Consider the following 24,685-nt stretch of genomic DNA (forward strand, 5'->3'; position numbering starts at 1 on the left):
AGCGCCGAGGAGCCCCGGGGACAAGCGCTAGACCGCAACAAACCCACCTCAGCGCGCTTTGCTTTCATAGAGGAGGAGTCGGGCAGCCCGGCCGAAATGCTGTTTGTTTAAATAAATATTGGCTTTGGCAGACTGGGCACACGCTACTTAATCCCGTACAAACATTGGTGCCACACCTGGAGATTGCGGTTGGCCAATACAAGGAAACGGGTAGCTGATCAGATTTTGTATATATAAACAAGCTACTTCCCCCTTTGCTTCTAGCGAATGTAACGCCCAGGTTACACCACCAAGGAGCGAGTGGAAGAAAGGGACCGGCCTGGGTGATGGTGATTGAATCACCACTGACGCATTTTCCCCCCAACAGCTCAGTGTTTGTCATGGAGGAGTCAGGCTCTGATCTCAGAGCTGTGGCGCTTCCAAAGTGCTGGGGTTTGCTGCTAATCCGACACAAGGGGCGAAATCAGTAATTCTCTTTTGTACCGGTGACCCCCTTTCCCGCAGCAAGCCTCCGAGTGCAACTCCCCTTATACATTAAAAACACAGTTTTTTACATTTAACACTATTATAAATGCTGGAGGCAAAGCGGGGTTTGGAGGCTGACAGTTCACAATCCCCATGTAATGACCTTGTCACTCCCTGAGGGGTTATGACCCCCCAGTTTGAGAACCCGTGGGGTAAATCCAGAAATCATTCCTCAGCCTTTAATCGGGCAAGAATCATTGACTGCAATGGGATTGAGTGAAAAGCAAATGTAACCCACACACCTCCTGGGTGTGGTGTTCTCACCCATCTAGTGGTGTTGAGACCACTTAGCAAGAGATTAGTAAATCTGGCTTTTAGCTCATGCAGTAGAGGTTTGTGCATTATTCCCGGCTCTTTGAGCTCTGGTCTACTCCGGTTTCTCCTCAGCTCTAGAGGTCCTAGGTTCAATCCCACCTGCCAACAATCGGGGTCTGTTGGTGTTACACAAAGACAGGAAGATTTGCCCCCATCTCTGCAAATGGATCATACAGATTGTCACTGAGAACATGATATTTATGTCATCCACATGTGGGTTGGGGAGGAGGAATAGCTCAGTAGTTTGAGCATTGGCCTACTCAACCCAATATTGTGAGTTCAATCCTTAAGGGGGCCACTTAGGGATCTAGGACAAAAATCAGTACTTGGTCCTGCTAGTGAAGGGAGGGAGCTGGACTCAATGACCTTTCAAGGTCCCTTCCAGTTCTGTGAGCTAGATAGGTATATCTTCATATATTTTAGATGCTTGTCTAAGACACATCAGCCCTCTGCTGCCAGAGGCTTGACCCTTTGCAGCACTGCGGTTGGTTTCAGTGGGGCTCCATGCATCTACCGGGTCTGCTCACACAGTACAGTTTGCAGGAATTGTGCTCACATTTGTTTTATGTTTTAAATAAAAAGCATATCATATTTTACACATCTCCTTTCTGCAGAACTCAGAGTGGGGTCATTACTTTGATCTGGCCACAAAGGCTAGCCACAGTTAGGCAAAGCATAACCTGGTAATTGTGAAATAATTATTTACAGTTAGGACACCTGTTCCCTTTATTTCACTACAGACAGAGCTGCTGGTGACCCCTATATGAGGGTAGCCATGTTTTTCTATTACAAAAGAGTCTTGTGAAGTTAGATTTTCTCAACCATCGCCATTGTTTGCAGCAGCCCTTTGAAATTCAGCAGGCAGAAAGCGCTCAGGTTAGAGATGTGCCTTTTTTTTGTGTCCCTTCCCAGGCAATTCCATTCATGGTTGGCTGAGATATCAACTTAAAAAAAAAAAAATCACCAGAAAAATGTTGGCAGCCTGCCAAAAAAACCCCCAACACAAATCTTTTAAGTCCTACACTATGCCATTACAGCAGCAAGACGCTTCACTAGGAGTGCCTGGGAGCTACAATGGGGTTGTGGCAAACACTGGGTCTGGGGCCCCAACCAGCCCCCATAGGTAGCACATGTGTCGTGGTAGAGCGTCTCCCACTCTGGGGGCACCACACTAGGCAGGAGTAGGCATAAGTGAGGAAGCCAGGCCTGGGCTCTTCCCTAATTCAGCTGTAAGGCCTCGCCAGTTCTGGAATGAGACAACACTGGCTACAAATTTATGGAATGAGCTGTGTAGCTCTAGTGGCAGCGATCTGTGCTCAAGTGTCAGATATTGCTAGTTCATATCCTGCTGATGAGATGTATAAGGGGTTAGAGTTGCACACAAATTTTTCAAAAATACTAGGAAATTGTATACAGTAAGAACTCCTGCAGCATATAGGGACTGCAAAGGGAGTGGCGTGGTCCCCAGAGGAATTCCCCCAGTGCAGGGAAAGCATATGCTGGCATAAGCAGCCTGAAAGCTGCCTCATGCAGCGCCTGGTTTAGGGTACTGCCAAAGGCATGAAGCGAAGTGGCCAGAGCACTTCATGCTTTGGAATTCTTGGCTGCAGGGGAACCCATTGGCAGCGGCAGTGGGAAAGCTGCTGAGGGTTCTGTGGGGTTGTGACTATTCGAGGAACAGGGGGGAGTGGGACCTGTGTGGGCACATAGTGCTCTAAGCCTAAGGTACACAGGAGGCTGCACAGGCCCTCAGAGCCAGAGGAGCCCGGAATCGGAGAGGTATAAAGGGGGCTTAAAGCCCCGACGTCCTTGTCAGTGCCTTGTGTGCCACGCCTCTTGTGAACGGCAGCACAGAGTCTTGCTCATATCTTTCAGTTGCAGCACTTCCTGGCAGTGGTCATGACAAGGCATTTCTGTTCTGGCTCTGAACACTCACCTTCAACATAAGTGGCTCTCAACCATACCAGCCTACTGTACCCCTTTCAGGAGTCTGATTTTGTCTTACATACCCCCAAGTTTCACCTCACTTAACTACTGGCTTACAAAATCAGACAAAAATATAAGGGTGTCACAGCACACTCTTACTGAAAAATTGCTGACTTTCTCATTTTTACCATATAATTGTAAACTAAATCCATTAGAATATAAATATTTTATTTACATATCCGTGTATAGTATACAGAGAAATATAAACAAGTTATTGTCTGTATGAAATTTTAGTTTGTACCGACTTCGCGAGTGCTTTTTATGTAGCCTGTTGTAAAATTAGGCAACTATCTAGATGAGTTCATGAACACCCTGGAAAACCTCTGTGTACCCCCAGGGGTATGCATACCCCGGTTGAAAACCATTGCTCTACATCATCTAGGAGAAAGCGTACGTTGAGGTGCCAAAGTACCTTGTAGCTTTCCACAAAGGTATGGAAACAGTCTCCTCCCTTGCCTCTCACACATTCCGAACACAGCCAAGTTCATGAAAGAGAATTCCATGTGCAAAACATTCAACAATCAGTCATTTTGAGCACCAGGTAGTTGATACTTTGTCTTTATATTTCTAGTTAGTTTTAATAAGGAACTTGGAATTCCATCGGCATTGAGGGCGTTCGGGGTCAGACTCTCAGGGATTGTCTATATTAGAAAGTTGTGCTACTTTAACTATATCAGCACAGGTAGATTCCCATAGTGCAGACTCAGTTATATCAGCACAAAGGTGTTTATAGCAGTATAGCAAATCTTGTATGGGCAAGAGAATAAGTTATACCACTCTAACTGCATCCATATTAGAGCTTTTACCAGTGTAACTATTCTGCTAACACATCACACATCTAATGGAAATAGATATACCAGTCAAACTTTGGATCAAGCTGTAGTGCAATGTACACCTAGTGATGGGTGAGGGGGCCAGTTGCCCAGAGTGCCAATTTCCAGGCAATTTCCTGACTGACTATCTCTCTCCTTAAATTTGTATCTATGGCCTTTCACATAAAAATACATATTTCCAAAGCCACCATAGAATAGGGAGATACTTGGACCATAATGGCCTTAGTTTATTGACCATTGGGGCAGACAGCAAGCCTCTTTTTCCCTATCCAGAAGAAGTTTTTGGATTGTTTTCAGAGTTCCAACCTTTTTAACATTTGTGTTTGCCACTGCATAGCAAAGAAACACCTAGAAGCAGGAGAGAAATTAATCTTAGTTCACTGAACTCCTCCTAGCTGTAGTCTAGTGCACAGGACCAAAAATTTAGTTGTTTAAAACAAATACATGGATGGGCCCCTGGTCTGCCCCACTATGTCGGAAGCAGGGATGTTGTGTGAGGGCCAAGGGAATAGGTGGGGATGCGGATGGAACCAGGGTGGGGAACATGTATATTCCTTCATTGATGTCTCCCCTGCTCTAGGGGGAGAGCTGCCTCTGTCTGACAAAGCCAGTGTAATGCATGCCAGGATCTTCTGTAGAAGTAGCTCTGTGGCATCTCGCCTGGCCAGTTCACACCCTAACGGGAAGTGAGGGTGGGGGAAGGACTGCAGCTGTAGTTAACGCTATAGCAATGATCTCAGCTCTGAGCAGTGGGGATCTCCTTCCTCTGACAGCGATCCTGCGGGAGTCTGGTTAAACATAACCGAGTCAACTTCTGACACGATGCGAAAATCCCTTCCACAAGAGTAAAGATACTTATCTGCAAGAGGAAAGGAGAGAACTTCTTTCTGTTCTGTAACCAGCTAGTGATTAGATGAGAGCACAGAGCTAGATCTCAACATCACTTTTAAATAGTTAATGAGACAATATCTTATTGCTAAATAAAACTCAGTGCAGCTTGCAGTCACAAAAAGGGTATAAATAACATTTTAAATCTTTAAATTTTGTAAGACAGATGCCAAATGTTTGATTATATACACCTCTTCTGAGCATCAGTTGAAACATTTCCTGAATATAAAAAAGCTTATTTTAAGATCTACAAGGACAGTTTTTGACAACTAACATAAAAATAATGTGGGCACTAAACCACTGGAGAACTTCTCAGGAGGACACTTTTGATCTTACTGCTTATTTCTTATAAGAAAGTGCTAGAGGATTGCAAGGAAACAAATGTTATTTCTTATTCTCATATTGAGAGAATTTTTAGCAAATCAGTAGTGAGTATTCTGAGCATCTTTCGAACCACATGTAAATTCACATTACTTTTAATTTTCTCTTAGGGGAGACACACTAGATAGCAAGCTTGTGGTAAGAATACACATTGTGGAGCAGGTAACAAAAGTTGTTTTTTTTCTGTAGTATCACTTAAAAAAAAATCCGTAGATGGAGAGTGTCATAACTATAAAGGGAAGGGTAACAGCTGTCCTGTGTACAGTACTATAAAATCCCTCCTGGCCAGAGACTCCAAAATCCTTTTCCCTGTAAAGGGTTAAGAAGCTCAGGTAACCTGGCTGGCATCTGACCTAAGGGGACAAGATACTTTCAAATCTTGGGAGGGGGGAAGGCTTTTGTGTGTGCTCTTTGTTTTGGGTGTGCGTTCGCTCTTGGGACTGAGAAGGACCAGACATCAATCCAGGTTCTCCACATCTTTCTAAACAAGTCTCTCCTATTTCAAACTTGTAAGTAAATAGCCAGGCAAGGCGTGTTAGTTTTCCTTTGTTTTCTCAACTTGTAAATGTACCTTTTACTAGAGTGTTTATCTTTGTTTGCTGTACTCTGAAGCTAAGACTAGAGGGGAGTCCTCTGAACTCTTTAAGTTTGATTACCCTGTAAAGTTATTTTCCATACTGATTTTACAGAGATGATTTTTACCTTTTTCTTTAATTAAAAACCTTCTTTTTAAGAACCTGATTGATTTTTCCTTGTTTTAGATCCAAGGGGGTTGGATCTGTATTCACCAGGAGTTGGTGGGAAGAAGGAGGGGGAATGGTTAATTTCTCCTTGTTTTAAGATCCAAGGGGTTTGGATCTGTATTCACCAGGGAATTGGTGAAGGTCTCTCAAGGCTTCCCAGGGAGGGAATCTATTGGGATGGTGGCAGCGGACCAGAGCTAAGCTGGTAGTTAAGCTTAGAAGTTTTCATGCAGGCCCCTACATTTGTACCCTAAAGTTCAAAGTGGGGATACAGCCTTGACAGAGAGTAAATCTGAAGAAACGTCACATGAAAGCCAAAACTATAACTGGATTCAAAAAAGAATGAGATAAGTTCATGGACGATAGCCAAGATGGCCAGGGATACACCCCCATGCTCTGAGTGTCCCTAGTCTCGGATTGCCAGAAGCTGGGACTGGCTGACAGGGGATGATGGGTCACTCGATAACTGCTCTGTTCTGTTCATTGCCTTTGAAGCACCTGGCTAGATGGACCATTGGTCTGACCCAGGATGGATGTTTTTATGAAGAATCTACGACATTCCACCTAGTGTCTGGCATCTTTACATTTGTGTTTAAAGAGTAATACGCACTCCATGATGGGAGCTTGTAAGTAGGGATCTGAAGAGGTTCTCTTGCTGTCTGCAGTTACAGCCACAACTCACAATCCAAACCATGCCATGCTCTGATGGTGACTATGTTCTTTAAGGGGAAACATTTAGCACTATGGAGAGACCAAATAAGCAACCAGCTGCATGTTCGGAAGGGCAAGTAATTTTGATGCTGCCAACTGCCTTGCTTGCTTCAGAAGCCATTTTCAAGGGCAAGAGCAATGATCTCTCCGGTCTTTCTGCTTTACTCAAATGCAGTGGATTCCTACTACAAGTCCAGCTCAATGGAAGAAAGAAGTTGTAGTGAAAGTTACCTGAGAAGGGTTTTATTTTCACTAAAGAAATTTCAGTACAAATGTAGGACATTTATCTGCTAACTTTTCCATGATTTTCTTCCAATGTCTGTTAATGTGTAAACCAGAGCCATCAGCCAGCATCAGTCATGTATCCTGCAAAAGGAAGATAAACAATTAAAATGAAAATAGTTCTATACTTCAGTCTTACACACATCTTTCTTTAGACTTCAAAGTATTCATTTAGACTAAACTTTTCATTGGTTGTACTTTTCAGTATTGTCAGGAACAAATACTTGTTCTTGTATTACGTGTAACTGCATAGAACAGAAACATTTTAAACTCATTTCAGGTTAAAGCAGAGGTTATGGCATTTTTTTCGTAGTGCAAAATCTTAGAAAAAGCAGGAAAAAACACGCATTCTGATGTCACAGGGCTAGGGTTAATTTTTCAGCAGAAGTAGTAACTGCAAGGGACAAACAACAAAAGGTGACTGATGACAAGTGTTGATAATTACACAAGCTAACTAACGGAGAACTAGGCTGTCCATGAATCTGCTCTTCTTCCCACTATAAAACAAAACTAAGCTGAAGCATTCCTCTAGAAGTTCCGCTCTGCTCCAGGAATGGACACCTACAGAGATGTTCATTAGGGGGAGGGATAGCTTAGTGGTTTGCGCATTGGCCTGCTAAACCCACAGTTGTGAGTTCAATCCTTAAGGGAGCTATTTAGGGATTTTCTCTGGGGAGAAAAAAACAAAAACTGTCAGGGCCAGTACTTGGTACTGCTAGTGAATGGAGGGGACTGGACTCAAGGTCCCTTCCAGTTCTATGAAATAGGTGTATCTCCATATATGTATATAAACAACATTTTTATAGCAGGATATTAGTTTCTTCAGTGTCTAGTCACATTGAATATTCTTATTTAACAATGGACCATGTGTATGCTATGCAAAATACTGTCTAGTCCTTATGAAGCCCACGTGAGATTCTTTATCGTATATATTCAATGCAATTAAGCAATTACTTTAGTTCACATACCTGTTTTAAAGCACCATGTACTGTAACTACACACTCAGAGCACCATATCATCCATCTGAGGAACTAGCACATGCAATGCTGCCTCCTTATAGATGAAATCTTTTATTTGCTTATAATCTTTCTGGTTTTATATATTTATTTTTCACCCAAAGAACAACATATCATTTTCTCCTTCATTCTTAATAGAGGACTATGGAAGGCTACTGGGAGCACATCAGAGCTCTCCTCTGCGCTCCACACTGGCTCAAAGCAGCAGAAGCATGACTTGAAAAGCTGGGGGGCTGAGGTTTGAGTGGGGGGCATGTATCAAGGAGTCAAAGGTTCAGAGGGTTCGTCTACACAGGGTAAAGGGCGGACCCAGGATGATGTTGCCTTGGTGACGCACCCACAGGGTCTGACTTGGGCTTCTAGCATGGCCGTGGCTGGCCCATGTCAGCTGACTCAGGCTTGGGGGGCTCTAGGACCTTCGCAGAGCCCCAGCCAGAGCCCACACAGCAATTTTTCAGCTCCAGAGCCTGAGCCCTGCGAGCCCCACTCAGCTGACCCAGGCCAGCCACCAGATTTTTTATTCCTGTGTAGACATTCCCAGAGAGAGCCTGGGCAGCAGGGCAGGCACTCACCTTGGCATGGCAGGCTAAGGAAATGGTCAGGACAGTGTCCCTGGTCCTGCTTCCCTACTCTGGGCACCCTAAGCAAATGCTCGCTCAGCTCCCAGTCTTCTGCTCCTGAGAGGAAATGCCGGCCCCCCTCAAAATGATGTGGCTTCGCTCAGCCAAGTTCCATTCCCTGCCTCCAGGTATGTCCTCTGCCCAGTGCCCAGGGGGTGGGGACACAGGAAGAGGAAAGCCCGGGCTGCCTGATTTCACACTCTCCCCAGGCACTGAGGAAATATTGCTCGGGGGGACGGGGAGGACATAGATCAGCCCCCGCAATATTTCCACTGCAGAAGCGCTAGCCCCCACTGGCCCTCCAGTTCCGCCACCCCAGTACTGCTTTCCCAGAGAATACCGGATCACATTCAAGGTTTCTGTCCTTATCGTCAAGGCACTCCGTGGCCTGATATCTACAGCACTGCCTAAGGCCCCAGGACAAAAATCATGTTTGACAACTACACTCCTCTCTACAATAAATATCAAGCTCCTCTGCATGGGAGACGTAACTTTCTCTGGAGCTGGGCTGAGACTGTGCAATGAACTTCCCCAGAAACTACACAAACCTTATCACCTTCCACTCCAAGTGAAAGACGCATTTCTTTGACCTGCCGTCTCTAACAGATACATAACAGAATTCACGTTAAAAAGCCACCACGTATGCTCCCCGCCCTCCAGAGAAAACCTACCAACAAAAGATAGTCCACTGGACTCCTTTCTCCCCTCAGGGAGAGGATCAGAGAATAAACACTACATGACAAATGTTAGTCACGATGCTTAATGTGCTAGCGGAAGGTGCTCAGATACGACGTTGATAAGCAGGGTATAAGAACCTATATCATAACAGAAGTAATGAAATGGAAATAACATTTATATTAGACAAATACCTGTTTCCAACATACTGCATTTAACAGACAAAGCACACAAAGTCTTCAAGTTTGCTGTGGTTGCCGAAAAACATAGGCATGCAGTGTTTTAGTAGATAATCAAATATTATTACATCAAATATTTTTGCATGCAGTGTAGTTGTAGCTATCTCAGGCCCAGGATATTAGAGAGACAAGGTGGGGGAGGTATTATCTTTTATTGGACCAACTTCTGTTGGTGAGAGAGACAAGCTTTCAAGCCACACAGAGCTCACCCACCTTCTCTCTCCAAAGAAACATTTTTGTTCATGACATGGAAGAAAAAAGAAGAAATAACCCATAGAAGTAATTTATATTCTCAATTTGTATTTAGTATTTTAAACTTCTACCCTACTCTCTCAGATGACATTTAAACAGACGACCACCACACCACCTGCATACTTTTGGGTACAGGAAAATATTTTTGTATAAAAATAGATACCTTTGAAGATCAAATTACATTTTGTTTCACTCACCTTGAAATCGTGTTGTTGTAATTTGATGCTTTGAGGAATCCGGATTTACATTGTAAGAACTGAATAGCAAGAAAGGAGAGAACATTTGCTGAATAAAATATGATCACATAACAAACAACTTGAATTTAAAGTAGTTTTTTTTTTTTAAAAAGATGAAGCCTTTTTATAAAACTAGAACTGTTTAAATAAAAAATTGGAGGCTGAATATTAGGAAAATATTTCGATTGTAAGATGTATTAACCAGTAGAATTCTCTAGCAAGCGCAGTGGTAGAAGCATTACCGTTCTGGAATTTTACAGCTAGCAAGGACAAGATAATTAAAACATTGTGTCCTTCTGTAAAATGCTTCTCAAAATAAAACAAACCATGTTTGCAAAATCTTATGTCCCTTATACTTTTCAAGAACGTAAAAAATTCTCACAGGGATTACGTTTTAACAATACAGAAAAACAATATTCAGCATCAAGCATTTAGTTTTTAGGTGTATGTGTGTACCCTTTATAATTGTCCTTCACCAAGAGGGGTAAGTATTGTACAAGTAATTTCACAAAACTAGCAATATTTTTGCCATTGGAACGAGGTCTCTTAGTCAGAATGTTATTCCCACACAGAGTCACTTCTGTATAAGTATAATTTATCTTGCAGACTCAATAGCTCAATAAAAGCAAGAACAGATTAGTATTTAATTTTCTTTTTTTGTCTGATAAGCATGTTTTGCTGCCTATATTTTGCCAGCAATATACAAACAAGACTTCAGTAACCACATTTAGGTCAGTTCTCTTTCAATATTGTTCACAGTGAAATTCTAGCACCCACTAGATTTCATAGCATGGAAGAAATTGCACATGACAACATGACGCATGTGAGTCAACAACATTGGATTACTTCTACTACAATAAAAGCCCATTTCTGCTGGGTGAGTATCTTCGCTTATGAACTGCCAACACTGGATATTTTATTCAAATAACATTGCAAACTGGGCTTCTGAATATAAAGCTTATCTTAACCAAGCTACCTGCTTGATGATCATGACAAAACTGAACAGGATTGCATGATCATAAACTTCACTTCAGTGGGATAAAGTCCAATAGTCCACACTATTAAATAAGCCTCCTTAAAAACACTCACTAGAATGAAACATATAGTGAGAAATGAGAAGGCAAGTTGGAAATTCTAGAAGTCAGAATGGATTTCTGAAGAATTTCGTTCTACATATTTAGGAGGGCATTGGACCAATGATTGTTTGTAGGTTGCTGCAGTCTATTAGCTTAGTCAGGGCTTGGAAATTAAATTTATTTTAGAAGCTTAACATCACTGGCTTTACTTGTATGGATTCCAGGGAGTGTTGTACTAGAAATCTCATTCACCATAGAACAATACCGGGCAGGTGCTTTTTAAAATTAAGTTGTAAGCCATGTTTATGTGGGAAGGCAAATATGCAAATCTTTTCACAACAGTTAATAAAAGATGTGTCACCTAGAAGGAGTAACCAAGTTAATCAGTAAAAGGCAGACTTCACACAATCCAACATGTCAATAGCAAAATTAATCTTTAATTAAAATAAAAATTAGATTAAAAATAGACTAGATATTAGGTGCAAGTCAAAGGCATCTCAGTATAAATGAACCCCAGGGGAATATTATTCAAGTGAATATGTTATAAAGCAAAGCAACTATTTAAAAAGCCTTTACACAATATTATCTGGCAGTGATACAAAGAAAGCCTGTACTGTGAGAACACAACTTCCTGAGCAGTTCTATACAAATCCCAGTTTGGGTTTTTAATTTGCCATATTGATGTTTTGCAGGTTTGAAGACTGAGATGCCCCTTATGAGAAACATTCCTGAAGGTGCACACTTTGGGCCTTAGCCATAGCCACTCCACGTGCAGAATTCCTGCTGAAATAAACTAGAGTGCGGCTACGGGGTTGTGTCCCAAGGTGGTGCAACTTAAGGAGCAGACAGGGAAGGGTCAAAGGAAGCAAAAATTTGAAGAAGGAGTTTTGGACCAAACCACAGCAACAAAGAATTTCTAAATCTATCAGAGATATTTGTATTTTCATGGTACCTGGAGCAGCCCAACACACATCCATGGCTCTGTCTTGTTTTCGTGACCTGCAGTCTTATTTATAGCATCTTTTCCTTCTTGTGCATTTAAGACTTATGCATTGATGAAGCACAATGGTCATGTGTTGGATCACAGCATCAGCTAGTCCAACAATTTTCAAACTATGGTCCATGGAGCATTTTGCAGGCAGTCCATGGAGAGCTAACCGTTACATGATGCAGACTCTCATTCTAGTTTCAAACTGTTAAATCACAGTGAAAGACAGCTCTGGGACTCCGAGAGAGGGCAGGATCCCACAGCTTGGGCTCCAGTCTGAGCCTGAACGTCTACACAGCAATTTTCAGTCCTGCAGCCCTTGCCCTGCGAGCCCATATCAGCTGAGCTGGGCCAGTCGCGGCTGTGTTGTGGTTCTTTTATTCCAGACCAACTAAACAGCATTCCTTCAATGCTGCATTTTCAGAGCACCATATATGTAACTTTTCCTGACATCCAGGTACAGGCAAGAAAAGACAAACTTTGCTGAGAAGGTAGAGTAAATCTTAGAAGGAAATACCTGTTCATGCAGTAAGGAAATGCCATGAGGATAAGTTGAAAATGAGTAAAGAATAAAAATAAATATCTTCAATTAGCTTACCTTTTTTTCTTTTGGTATTGTATGATCAAAACTGCAACTATTCCACCTTGAAGAAAAACAAAAAAAACAGGAATCAGGCAATGAAGTTATATTTTATTTAACATTTTGGTAAACACAGCTAGCAAACTTCACAGATAAGTAGTATGGAAAAGTCTCTTGTATCTCAGATCACAAATCACGAGAAGCCTTTACTTATCCAGAAAATGGTTCTGATGTTGGATCTCCCAATTTAATGTGTCTATACACTGCTGAATGTTTAGATTTTTAGCTCACTTGGAATGTTTAGTATTCAATCTACTTAACATTCAAGATATTCAAGCTTTCCATCATCTGTTTCCCTTCAAGCACCTCCAAGCTGTTTAAGGAATTTTCTCAACCAAATAGTCATAGGATATATTCTAATGTCCAAGGCTTAGTTTGGCTTATTTAATTTCTTCCTTGACTGATGAAATATTTAAAAAGAATAAATAAAAAATAGAAAATGTATCCCTCTGCATGTGTCAGATTCTCTCAATCTTGAACTTGAAATGAAAACCTCTAATCAGACTTGGCTAGCAAAAAATACATTGAAATTCTGCTATTGAGATTTCAGCACAGTTTTCCCTGATTAGCACACAGGGGCTGTTACATCTTAGAACCATTCAACAGGAATACAGACTGCACAGTAGTTTGGGTTTGCATATTCTCCGTCCACGTGGATCGGGAAAACTGCTAGAAACCTGCTTGTAACAGCCGCCTCTAGCATTGCTGTGCCCCAAACACACAGGGACCGTACCCGCTGCTTGACAAAGCTGCTCTATGGCTCCAATTTAACAAGTCACTTAAACACAAACTTAAAGCACATACTTAATTCTGATTGACTTCAGTGGGATTTATACATACGCTTAAGTGCTTTGACGAATTGGGGCCTATACAGTGAAAAAATAGTTCACAAAGGTGAAGCTACTACAGCCTTTGTGGGAATTCTTTGGGAAAAGGTTGCACGTGTGTTCAGAATTTGCTAGCGTGATGACAAAACACCCATGCTCTGGTAAGTGGAGCCCTTGAAGACTGACTAACTAAATGGTGGGAACTTCATTTATATAAGTAACAATTTTCTTATTCCCACGATGCTAGACTGTCAAATCCAACCTAGGAAGGGCTTGCTTGGATCTCATGACAATTTCCCTTCCTGGCTTCTATTCTTTCCATTGTTGGTGAGCACCAGACAAACACACGGTCCTAAGTGTGGAGGAAGTATTCTCACCCAAGACAGAATTACAGAAGTGAAACTTTTCTTGAGGGAGCAGGGGGGAAATGAGATTTTTCACTCCCTTTTCGTTCCCCAATATTGTGCACACATATTTAAGACAGAATCACAGCAGGTTTCTTAGCTCAGGAAAATATTGTGAATAAATTACAAACCTACAGACAGAGAAAATAACGAAGAGTATTAATACAGGCGTCTCTCCAGGGAACGGCAGTGCAATCTCAATCATGGGCATAGATTTTACATGGAACCCAAGGACAAAAAGTTAGTCAGTGGCAGAGAAATCCAAGAATCCTAAATCTAAGGACCTTTAGGAGTTAAGCAGGGGGCGGGAAATGAGACAGAGGAAGTGCAATACTCAAATAGCCTGGATTGTGGACCTCAAAACACAGTCATAGCTTTAGTGTATCAAATTATTTTTTCACTATTAAGTTACTTACAAATGGCGATGCAGACGATGATGGCGATGCCGGCGATGATGGCGATGATGGCGATGCCGGCGATGATGGCGATGCCGGCGATGCTAAGGCCGATGCCGGCGATGCCAAAGGGTGTATCAATGCCAGGCCCTAAAGAGAACAAAAATGTGAGCTAAAATATGAATCCATATTCATGTCAATAACCTACAGGAACTCATCCACAATCCATGCATATGAAGCCTCACTTAGTACCCAAGATTATACCAGAGATGAGTGAAAAATCAATGGAGTATAATAAAAATCTACATTATAAAATAAATAATCATTAGCTACTGGAAACCATGATCTGAGCCCTCGAGAACTTCCCAAAGAAGAAAAGCAGCTTTGCAAGGGATTGCATACATACATATCTTCTAATGCAGGCAGGAAAGCGATTGCAAAAATGGAAGAACCAATCTCAGTTTAAAGGCTTTCTACAATATAAACCAAGGGATGTTTACTATTCTCTTACACATGCTTCTAGGCTCTCATTTTCCAAGCCTGCACTGGCCATCCATGTGTTTGCCAAAACACTGAGTAAGCACAGAATCATTACATGTGGGCTGTCTAGATTGGGTATCATGCCTGGTTTCTTGGGCTAAGGGGCTGTTTAACGGTGATGCAGATATTTGTTGCATCTTCTTGTTAATCTGGATTTTGAGTTCTTTAGGGCAGTAGTTTTCAATTTTTTTTTCTGGCGACCCAGTTGAGGAAAATTGTTGATGTCCGTGACCTAACAGAGCTTGGGATGAGGGGTTTGGGGTGTGGGAGGGACTCAGGGCGGGACAGAGGGCTGGTGTGTGGGGGTGAGGGCTGCAGGGTGGGGCCAGGAATGAGGGGTTCAGGGTGAGGGAACAGGCTCTGGGCTGGGGCATGGAGTTGGGGTGCGGAAGGGGGTCAGGGCTCTGGGCTGGGAGAACATGCTCTGGGCTGGGGATGAGGGGTTTGGGGTGCAGGAATGAGCTCAGGGTTGGGGGGGGGTCAGGGCTGGGGCAGGGAATTGGGGCATGGGGTTGGGGCACAGGCTTCCCTCGGTCAGCTCCCTGTCAGTGGTTTATGCCTGTTCTGGCACCGTGGACCGTGCTGCACCCTGGAAGTGGCCACCTCACAGGGTCCTAGAACTCCTAGTATGATAAATGGAGTGTACATATTCACTTGTAACCATATTGTTCATCATAACTGTAGGTGTAGGACTCAGGTTTACCTAATGGCTTTAGTGTTGGCAGAAACACACAATTTGGGTTCTTTTTTGTTGTTCCTGTATAAGTAAAGCTAAATGAAAAACATTTCAAAAACCAGGCAGGAAACTGGCTAATAGAGAAAAAAGAGTTAGAGGGGGGAAAACGCACAGAAAGAAATCTAGCTGATTTAGAAACAAATGTATAGTTGCGGTCTCCCTAAGTTACTGACTAGAAGGGAATTTTTATTTAATTTCTTCATTTTTGGCAGAAATTCAATGCGATTCCAATCTCATGCACATAACTCAGCCACATGGATCAGCAACGTTAACGGGTTCCTTAGTGTGATAGATTTGAAAAACAATTGAAAGGATGTGGCCAGCTCCAGTTCTGAAGCTCCCAACAGCCAGGCTTCCCTGCTCACCACACACACTGCGCTCCCCAGTCTAACAGCTCAAGTGTTTCTCTCTCCCCTCAGTACCTCACCTTCCCCTTCAGGTACAGTAGAGTTGCCAGCTGTGTTCAGTGCAGAACCTGTACAGAAAAGAAAGTTTTATAAAATACTTGACGTGCTCTCACCACAACTGACTATTTTAAATACCCAAAAGCCGGCAGAGATTCCAGGCACGTAAAGACATCAACACCCATAAATAGACTGGAGTGAAGTTCATCTTGCCAAGCAGAGGACAAAAGATATTGAATTTTAAAGAATCAATTCCACAAATGCTAACATTGTCTCCCCAAAATATTTGAAGAAACCCCCCCAAGCATGCCAGTGAAAGCACTGTCAGGCTCAATAACTGCTAGAGTCAACCCCCTCCTGGTGTTTTACCCACTTGATTTTCTCTAATATTTCGCTCTGTTGGGTATACCTTCAAGTCTGCACAAAGCAGAAGATCCACATGCATTAGGTGCATTACCCCTATCGTCATTCCAAGAACTAATTCTCTCAGCTGTAAATTATCTACTCCTGAATTCTCATCCTTGGGATAACCGTATGGATTTGGGGACTAACTGTCTTTGTCCCAGTTAAATCTACACCAAAGTAAGAGAGTTTGTGCCACTGAAATGATCAGAGCTTGGATGCCATAGAGTGATAGAAGATTTTCACACACCAGCCCCTACTGCAGCCACTAGTGTTGTTATTAGTTGTGCTGCAATAGCGCGTGAGGGCTCAAGTCATGATTCAGGGCCCCACTGTGCTAAGCGCTGTAGAACCACACAACAAAAAGGAGGTCCTTGCCCCCATCGCTCTCATCAGAGCTGCCATCAATCAGCACGGACAATAATATTCCTTACCCACAGTATTGGCCACATCACTCTCCTTTTGAAAGGAATCAGAGGAAAGGGTCAAGGTCAGAGCACTGTGGGAATCCTTTGGAAAGTGGAAGCGGGAGAAGGACCAACCAAAAGGCTTTGATAACCAAAAGAAATGGTCCAGGAACAATGAGAGAGGTAGGAAAACCAGGAGAGCATGGAGTGTGCAAATGAACAACGAGCTCTCTGTCAAGTTTGTAGGCAAGCAATAATAGCAGCGTGAATAGCAGAATTATAGAAATTAAATGACTTTCACACTGTACATTTCATTTTTATTCAAGTGGAAATTTGAACCCAAAACTCTAGACTTTAAGCAAATCCAAGTTCTTCCAATTTACCTGAGGAAGTACCAGCTACTTCTCCTCCTTTGGGGGGGACAGTTGTGGGTTTGTCCTGGGTAATTATGTCTAAGGCAAAAAGAAGAGGAAAAAGCAGTTATGAACATTACATCAGTCTCCCATCACCAGCTGGCCACTCAGATGTGAAAGGCTCAATGTGGTGTCTCTTGCTGCCACCATGAGTTACAAACTGCCAAAATCTGTCATTTCCCTTCAGTTTTACTCATCAAAACTTCCTACAGGGACTTCTAAAACCCCTGAACATGCTGTTCTCACTGAGCATTCTCTGCAAGGTGTTGCCATGTGCAACTCAGAATTATGCATCTCCATTCCTCACATCAACATACCCTTTGGCCTAGGAGAAGGTGCACCGTGTTGGGAACCAGGAGATGATGAGTTCAATACTCATTATTTCTACTGACTGGTGTTAACAATCCTGTGCCCTTCAAAACCGAAGTGTGGCGGGGTCAGACCACCCCGCCTTATCCCGGACCAAGTTAAGCCCCAGGGATGGGCAGCGGAAGTTCCGCCTCCCTGGGAAGACTGGGCATGCTCCAGGTGCTACAGGAGTATAAAGGGAGGGAGACCAGCTCATTCTGGGCTGTAGTCTGTAGGAGAAGGACCTGCTGGGGGGAGCTCCTGCGGAGGGCCAGCCACAGCCGCTGACTGCACCGGGAAGCGACGCCGTCCACGGCCCGCCTGCACCCCGGCGATTGGAGGAGACCCGGGAGACGACCGGATCCGCAGAGTACCGAGGACCCGACGACTCCTGGGAGACCCCAACGGAGAGCCGGGTAGGAAGTGTCACCGGGAGGGTGACAGAGTGGTACCTTCCCCCCCTGGGGAAACTCAGCGTATTGCTACCAGGGCTGTGACATCCCAACGATAAAGACTCTGGCCGCTAGGCCACGCTACCCTCCACCAAGGTTCGCTTTATGCACTCTAGCTGGTAGGCCCTACTGCCCTGTAGCCAAGGGCCATATTATACTGAGTAAACACAGAATCATTACACGTGGGCTGTCTAGATGGAGTATCATAATATTCACCCTCGCATGTTGTCATAGGTTAGTGTTAGGGTACGTCCACATTGCAATTCTAAGCCTGCAGCTGGCCCATGCTTGGTTTCTCGTCACTCTCCTATTGAGAGGAATCAGAGGAATGGACCAAGGTCAGAGCACTGTGTGCAAATGAACAACGAGCTCTCTGTCAAGTTTGTAGGCAAGCACTAAGCGAGCATCATCATATTTGCATCTGTGAATAGCGGAATTATAGAAATTAAATGACTTTCACACTGTACATTTCATTTTTATTCAAGTGGAAATTTGAACCCAAAACTCTAGACTTTTAGCAAATCCAAGTTCTTCCAATTTACCTGAGGAAGTACCAGCTACTTCTGTTCCTTTGAGAGGGACAGTTGTGGGTTTGTCCTGGGTAATTATGACTAAGGCAAAAAGAAGAGGAAATAGCAGTTATGAACATTACATCAGTCTCCCATCACCAGCTGGCCACTCAGAGCCAGGAGCTTGCCAAACTAATGTTTAGGAATCTTCATCTTTAGTGAGAAGACAGACTTATCCCAATTACACGTTGTCACAGCGAGAGCCCCTGTACTATCAGCTGGGCTACCCCTGCAGACTGCTGCTGGGATCCCATTCAGATATTCTAGGGGAAGCCCATAGCAACCCCTACATTGAGCTGCCTACCACTTCCCTTTATAAAAATTCTCTCTCTCTCTCTTTTTTTTAAGAGCTCTAACAGTTCCGTGCTTTGCAGCAGGGATGTGAAAGGCTCAATGTGGTATCTCTTGCTGCCACCATTAGTTACAAACTGCCAAAATCTGTACTTTCCCTTCAGTTTTACTCATCAAAACTTCCTACAGGGACTTCTAAAACCCCTGAACATGCTGTTCTCACTGAGCATTCTCTGCAAGGTGTTGCCGTGTGCAACTCAGAAGTGTGCATCTCCATCCCTCACATCAAAATATGCTTTGGCCTAGGACAGGGGTCGGCAACCTATGGCACGCGTGCCAAAGATGGCATTCAAGCCGATTTTTAATGGCATGCTGCTGCCTGCCGTGCCATTAAAAATCCTGCCTGTCCCGGCCCGCTCTTCTCCCCCTCACGTCCGGGCAGGGGGCAAGGGGCAGAAGCTTGGTCCTGCTGGCTCCCCTGCCTCTTCCCACAGTGTGCTGGGTTCCTGCCCCTCCTCCTCTCCGTCCCTCCCTGCCGGCCAATCAGCTGATGGCCCTTGCGAGGGAGGGGGTCGGGGAGGAGTGGAGTCACAGTGCTTGCTGCCCCTGGAGCAGGCAGAGAAGAAGTGGGGGCAGGGCCTTGGGGAAGGGGGGGGGTGGAATAGGGGCTTATCCCCTCCAGCCCCCTGCGTGAGCACGCCACGACCCCCCCTCACACACACCCATCCCTCTGCCCTGAGCCCTGCACCCCCGCACACACCCCAGGCCCGTGCCCTGAGCCCTGCATCCCGCACACACACCCCAGGCTCCTGCCCTGAGCCCTGTACACCCCTCACACACATCCAGCCCTCTGCTTGACTCCTTCACCCCCCCCCACCCAAGATCCTGACTCTGACACCCCCAAACATATCCAGGCCCCCCCACACTCCATGCCCTGACTCTTGCACCCCCACATACCCAGCCTTCACACACCCCATGCACCACCCACATCCTCAACTCTTGAACCCCCCACATCGCCGCCCCCACCCTGAGCACCAAACGGGAGCTCCTGCACACCCCCCCCACATTCCCACCTGCACCCCTCGCACCAAATGGGAGTTGCCCAGGTAAGCGCTCCACACCCAAACCTCCTGCCCCAACCCTGAGCCATTCTAGCTCCTTGCCAGACCCTTCACCCCCAGCCCTGTGCTCAGTGCACTCCCACCCTCAGCTCAGTGTAGAGAGAGAGGAAGAGAATGGGCCAGAACCAGGGAGAAGGTAGGTACCTACTGTATGTGGGCAGAGCTGAGACCCCAGACCAGCAGCGGGTTGAGTGGGTCCCGCAGCCGGGATCCTGGCTGGCAGGAGTCGGCGGATGGAACCCCTGAGCGGCAGCAGGCTGAGCCACTCAGCCCACTGCCGGTCTGGGGTCCCGGCCACTGGCCCTGCACAGCCCTCTGCCGGTCTGGGGATCTGGCTGCTGGACCCTTGCCAGCCGGGGTCACGGCCACAGGCACCGCTCAGCCCGCTGCCGGCCTAGGTGAACAGAACCCCAGACCAGCAGCGGCTTGAGCGGGCTGGTGGCGTAAGTTCAACATTTTAATTTAATTTTAAATGAAGCTTCTTAAACATTTTGAAAACCTTGTTTATTTTACAATACAACAATAGTTTAGTTATATAATATATACACTTACAGAGAGAGAGAGAGACCTTCTAAAAAACATTAAAATGTATTACTGGCACGTGAAACCTTAAATTAAAGTGAATAAATGAAGACTCGGCACACCGCTTCTGAAAGGTTGCCGATCCCTGGCCTAGGAGAAGGAGCACCATGTTGGGAACCAGGAGATGATGAGTTAACCTCTCATTATTTCTACTGACTAATGTTAACACCCCTGTGCCCTTCAAAACCCTAGTTATCACTGAACAATCCATCCTCTCTGAATGAAAGTCACACAAGCTAGGAAGAGCACCCAGATCTCTAATATTGCAGAACCAAGTCTCATCCACTTGACCTAACCAAAAGAATTTGCCAAATCTAAATACTTGGCTACGCGGTTTGTACAATGAGGTTATTCAAGCATATATAATCCAATGTTTTAGTGTGTTGGGCATCCTCCTCTAGTGGTTGGTCCATATAACAATCTACTCCTGCTGCCACCTATTATAATTACTTCTTTAACTTGATAGAGCTCTATGCTACAGTACCTTAGGCCCAAGTGTCAAACTTCAGTGACACATGGAGGTGGGGGATGGGACATTAGTTTCACATAGACTTCTTTTTTCTTTTTAAAAAGGCCAGAAGTTACATAAAGCCCACGTTATTGGCCACATCACTCTCCTTTTGAGAGGAATCAGAGGAATGGGCCAAGGTCAGAGCACTGTGGGAATCCTTTGGAAAGTGGAAGGGGGAGAAGGACCCACCAAAAGGCTTTGATAACCAAAAGAAATGGTGCAGGAACAATGAGAGAGGTAGGGAAACCAGGAGAGCATGGAGTGTGCAAATGAACAACGAGCTCTCTAAGTGAGCATCATCATATTTGCATCTATGAATAGCAGAATTGTAGACATTAAATGACTTTCAAACTGTACATTTCATTTTTATTCAAGTGGAAATTTGAACCCAAAACTCTAGACTTTTAGCAAATCCAAGTTTTTCCAATTTACCTGAGGAAGTACCAGCTACTTCTGTTCCTTTAGGAGGGACAGTTGTGGGTTTGTCCTGGGTAATTATGTCTAAAGCAAAAAGAAGAGGAAAAAGCAATTATGAACATTATATCAGTCTCCCATCACCAGCTGGGGTCTGTCTAGATGGGGTATCATAATATTCACCCTAGCATGTTGTCATAGGTTAGTGTTAGGGTATGTCTACATTGCAATTCTACACCTGCAGCTGGCCCATGCTTGGTTTCTCGGACTAAGGGGCCGTTTAACGGTGATGCAGATATTCGGGCTCGGGCCTGCGACCCTCCCACCTCGCAGGTCCTAGAACTCCTAGTATGATAAATGGAGTGTACATATTCACTTGTAACCATATTGTTCATCATAACTGTAGGTGCAGGACTCAGGTTTACTGATGGCTTCAGTTTTGGCAGGAACATACAATTTGGGTTCTTTTTTGTTGTTGTTGTATAAATAAAGCTCAACGAAAAATATTTTAAAAACCAGGCAGGAAACTGGCTAATAGAGAAAAAAGAGTTAGGAAAACAAAACAAAACAAAAAAACCCACACAAAGAAATCTAGCTGATTTAGAAAAAAATTATAGTTACGGTCTCCCTAAGTTACTGACTAGAAGGGATTTTTTATTTAATTTCTTTATTTTTGGCAGAAATTCAACATGATTCCAATGTCATGCACATAATTCAGCCACATGGATCAGCTACATTCAGGGGTTCCTTAGTGTGATAGATTTGAAAAACAAACAAAAGGATGTGGCCAGCTCCAGTTCTGAAGCTCCCTACAGCCAGGCTTCCCTGCTCACCACACGCATTGCACTACCCAGTCTAACAGCTCAAGTGTTTTCTCTCTCCCCTCAGTACCTCACCTTCCAACTCAGTAGAGTTGCCAATTGTGTTCAGTGCGGAATCTGTACAGAAAAGAAAGTTTTATAAAATGTTTGAGGTGCTCTAAACACAACTGACTATTTTAAATACCAAAAAGCCGGCAGAGATTCCAGACACATAAAGACATCAACACCCACAAACAGACTGGAGTGAAAATTATATTGCCAAGCACAGGACAAAACATATTGAATTTTAAAGAATCGAATCCACAACTGCTCCCCAAGACATTTGAAGAAAAGCCCGCACGCATGACTGAAAGCACTGTCAGGCTGAATAACTGCTAGGGTCAACCCCCTCCCAGTGTTTTACCCACTTGATTTTCTCTAATATTTCCCTCTGTGGGGTATACCTTCAAGTCTGCACAAAGCAGAAGATCCACACGCATTAGGTGCATTACCCCTATCGTCATTCCAAGAGCTAATTCTCTCAGCTGTAAATTATCTACTCCTCAATTCTTTTCCTTGGGATAACCATATGGATATTAATAATAATAAGCCAATTATAATAAGACAATAATATTCCTTACCCACAGTATTGGCCACGTCACTCTCCTATTGAGAGGAATCAGAGGAATGGGCCAAGGTCAGAGTGCTGTGGGAATCCTTTGGAAAGTGGAAGCGGGAGAAGGACCCACCAAAAGGCTTTGATAACCAAAAGAAATGGTGCAGGAACAATGAGAGAGGTACGAAAACCAGGAGAGCATGGAGTGTGCAAATGAACAACGAGCTCTCTGTCAAGTTTGTAGGCAAGCACTAAGTGAGCATCATCATATTTGCATCTGTGAATAGCGGAATTATAGAAATTAAATGACTTTCACACTGTACATTTCATTTTTATTCAAGTGGAAATTTGAACCCAAAACTCTAGACTTTTAGCAAATCCAAGTTCTTCCAATTTACCTGAGGAAGTACCAGCTACCTCTGCTCCTTTGAGAGGGACAGTTGTGGGTTTGTCCTGGGTAATTATGACTAAGGCAAAAAGAAGAGGAAATAGCAGTTATGAACATTACATCAGTCTCCCATCACCAGCTGGCCACTCAGAGCCAGGAGCTTGCCAAACTAATGTTTAGGAATCTTCATCTTTAGTGAGAAGACAGACTTATCCCAATTACACGTTGTCACAGCGAGAGCCCCTGTACTATCAGCTGGGCTACCCCTGCCAAAGATGGCATTCAAGCCGATTTTTAATGGCATGCTCCTGCCTGCCGTGCCATTAAAAATCCTGCCTGTCCCAGCCCGCTCTTCTCCCCCTCACGTCCGGGCAGGGGGCAAGGGGCAGAAGCTTGGTCCTGCCGGCTCCCCTGCCTCTTCCCACAGTGTGCTGGGTTCCTGCCCCTCCTCCTCTCCGTCCCTCCCTGCCGGCCAATCAGCTGATGGCCCTTGCGAGGGAGGGGGTCGGGGAGGAGTGGAGTCACAGTGCTCGCTGCCCCTGGCACAGGCAGAGAAGAAGTGGGGTCAGGGCCTTGGGGAAGGGGGGGTGGTGGAATAGGGGCTTAACCCCTCCAGCCCCCTGCACGAGCACCCCACGACCCCCCCTCACACACACTCTGCCCTGAGCCATGCACCCCCGCACACACCCCAGGCCCGTGCCCTGAGCCCTGCATCCCGCACCCCCCCCCAGGCTCCTGCCCTGAGCCCTGTACACCCCTCACACACATCCAGCCCTCTGCTTGACTCCTTCACCCCACCGCCCAAGATCCTGACTCTGGCACCCCCACACATATCCAGGCCCCCCCACACTCCATGCCCTCAGTGCGGAATCTGTACAGAAAAGAAAGTTTTATAAAATGTTTGAGGTGCTCTAAACACAACTGACTATTTTAAATACCAAAAAGCTGGCAGCGATTCCAGACACATAAAGACATCAACGCTCACAAACAGATTGGAGTGAAAATTATCTTGCCAAGCACAGGACAAAACATATTGAATTTTAAAGAATCGAATCCACAAATGCTAACATTGTCTCCCCAAAATATTTGAAGAAACCCCCCCAAGCTTGACAGTGAAAGCACTGTCAGGCTCAATAACTGCTCGAGTCAACCCCTCCTGGTGTTTTACCCACTTGATTTTCTCTAATATTTCCCTCTTTTGGGTATACGGTCAAGTCTGCACAAAGCAGAAGATCCACGCGCATTAGGTGCATTACCCCTATCGTCATTTCAAGAGCTAATTCTCTCAGCTGTAAATTATCTACTCAATTCTCCTCCTTGGGATAACTGTATGGATTTGGAGACTGTCTTTGTCCCAGGAAAATATACACCTACGAAATAGAGTTTGTGCCACTGAAATTTAAGACAGAATCACAGCGGGTTTCTTAGGGCAGGAAAATCTTATGAATAAATTAACTGTGTGTTAACTATTCTCTTACACATGCATCTAGGCTCTCATTTTCCAAGCCTGCACTGGCCAACCACGTGTTTGCCAAAACATTGAGTAAGCACAGAATCGTTACACATGGGTACTGTAGACGGGGTATCATAATATCCACCTTAGCACGTCATCATAGGTTAGTGTTAGGGTACGTCTACATCGCAATTATACACCTGCAG

At 44.5% G+C, this 24,685-nt stretch overlaps 1 protein-coding gene and 1 long non-coding RNA gene across 2 annotated transcripts in view; both read right to left on the reverse strand.

Annotated features, from left to right (window-relative positions):
- Window positions 1-6,603: 6,603 nt before the first annotated feature.
- The window catches only part of LOC101943449 (complement receptor type 1-like), a 431,031-nt gene continuing 412,949 nt past the window's right edge, over window positions 6,604-24,685 (reverse strand). Inside the window, exons 40-49 of the mRNA XM_065594544.1 lie at window positions 23,037-23,105; window positions 22,119-22,160; window positions 21,241-21,309; window positions 18,277-18,345; window positions 16,905-16,973; window positions 15,736-15,783; window positions 14,054-14,182; window positions 12,365-12,410; window positions 9,664-9,722; window positions 6,604-6,748 (exon numbers count right to left, since the gene is read on the reverse strand). Coding sequence (XP_065450616.1) covers window positions 6,726-6,748; window positions 9,664-9,722; window positions 12,365-12,410; window positions 14,054-14,182; window positions 15,736-15,783; window positions 16,905-16,973; window positions 18,277-18,345; window positions 21,241-21,309; window positions 22,119-22,160; window positions 23,037-23,105 — 623 coding nt within the window. The 3' untranslated portion in view covers window positions 6,604-6,725. The remainder of the gene's footprint in view (window positions 6,749-9,663; window positions 9,723-12,364; window positions 12,411-14,053; window positions 14,183-15,735; window positions 15,784-16,904; window positions 16,974-18,276; window positions 18,346-21,240; window positions 21,310-22,118; window positions 22,161-23,036; window positions 23,106-24,685) is intronic.
- Window positions 8,954-9,657, reverse strand: LOC135983354 (uncharacterized). Its single transcript, XR_010600944.1, has 2 exons — window positions 9,283-9,657; window positions 8,954-9,115 (listed from the first exon to the last, which is right to left on the reverse strand). It is a non-coding gene; the product is annotated as an uncharacterized LOC135983354 (long non-coding RNA).

This window comes from Chrysemys picta, chromosome 4 (genome assembly GCF_011386835.1).
Source record: "Chrysemys picta bellii isolate R12L10 chromosome 4, ASM1138683v2, whole genome shotgun sequence".
NCBI lineage: Eukaryota > Metazoa > Chordata > Testudines > Emydidae > Chrysemys > Chrysemys picta.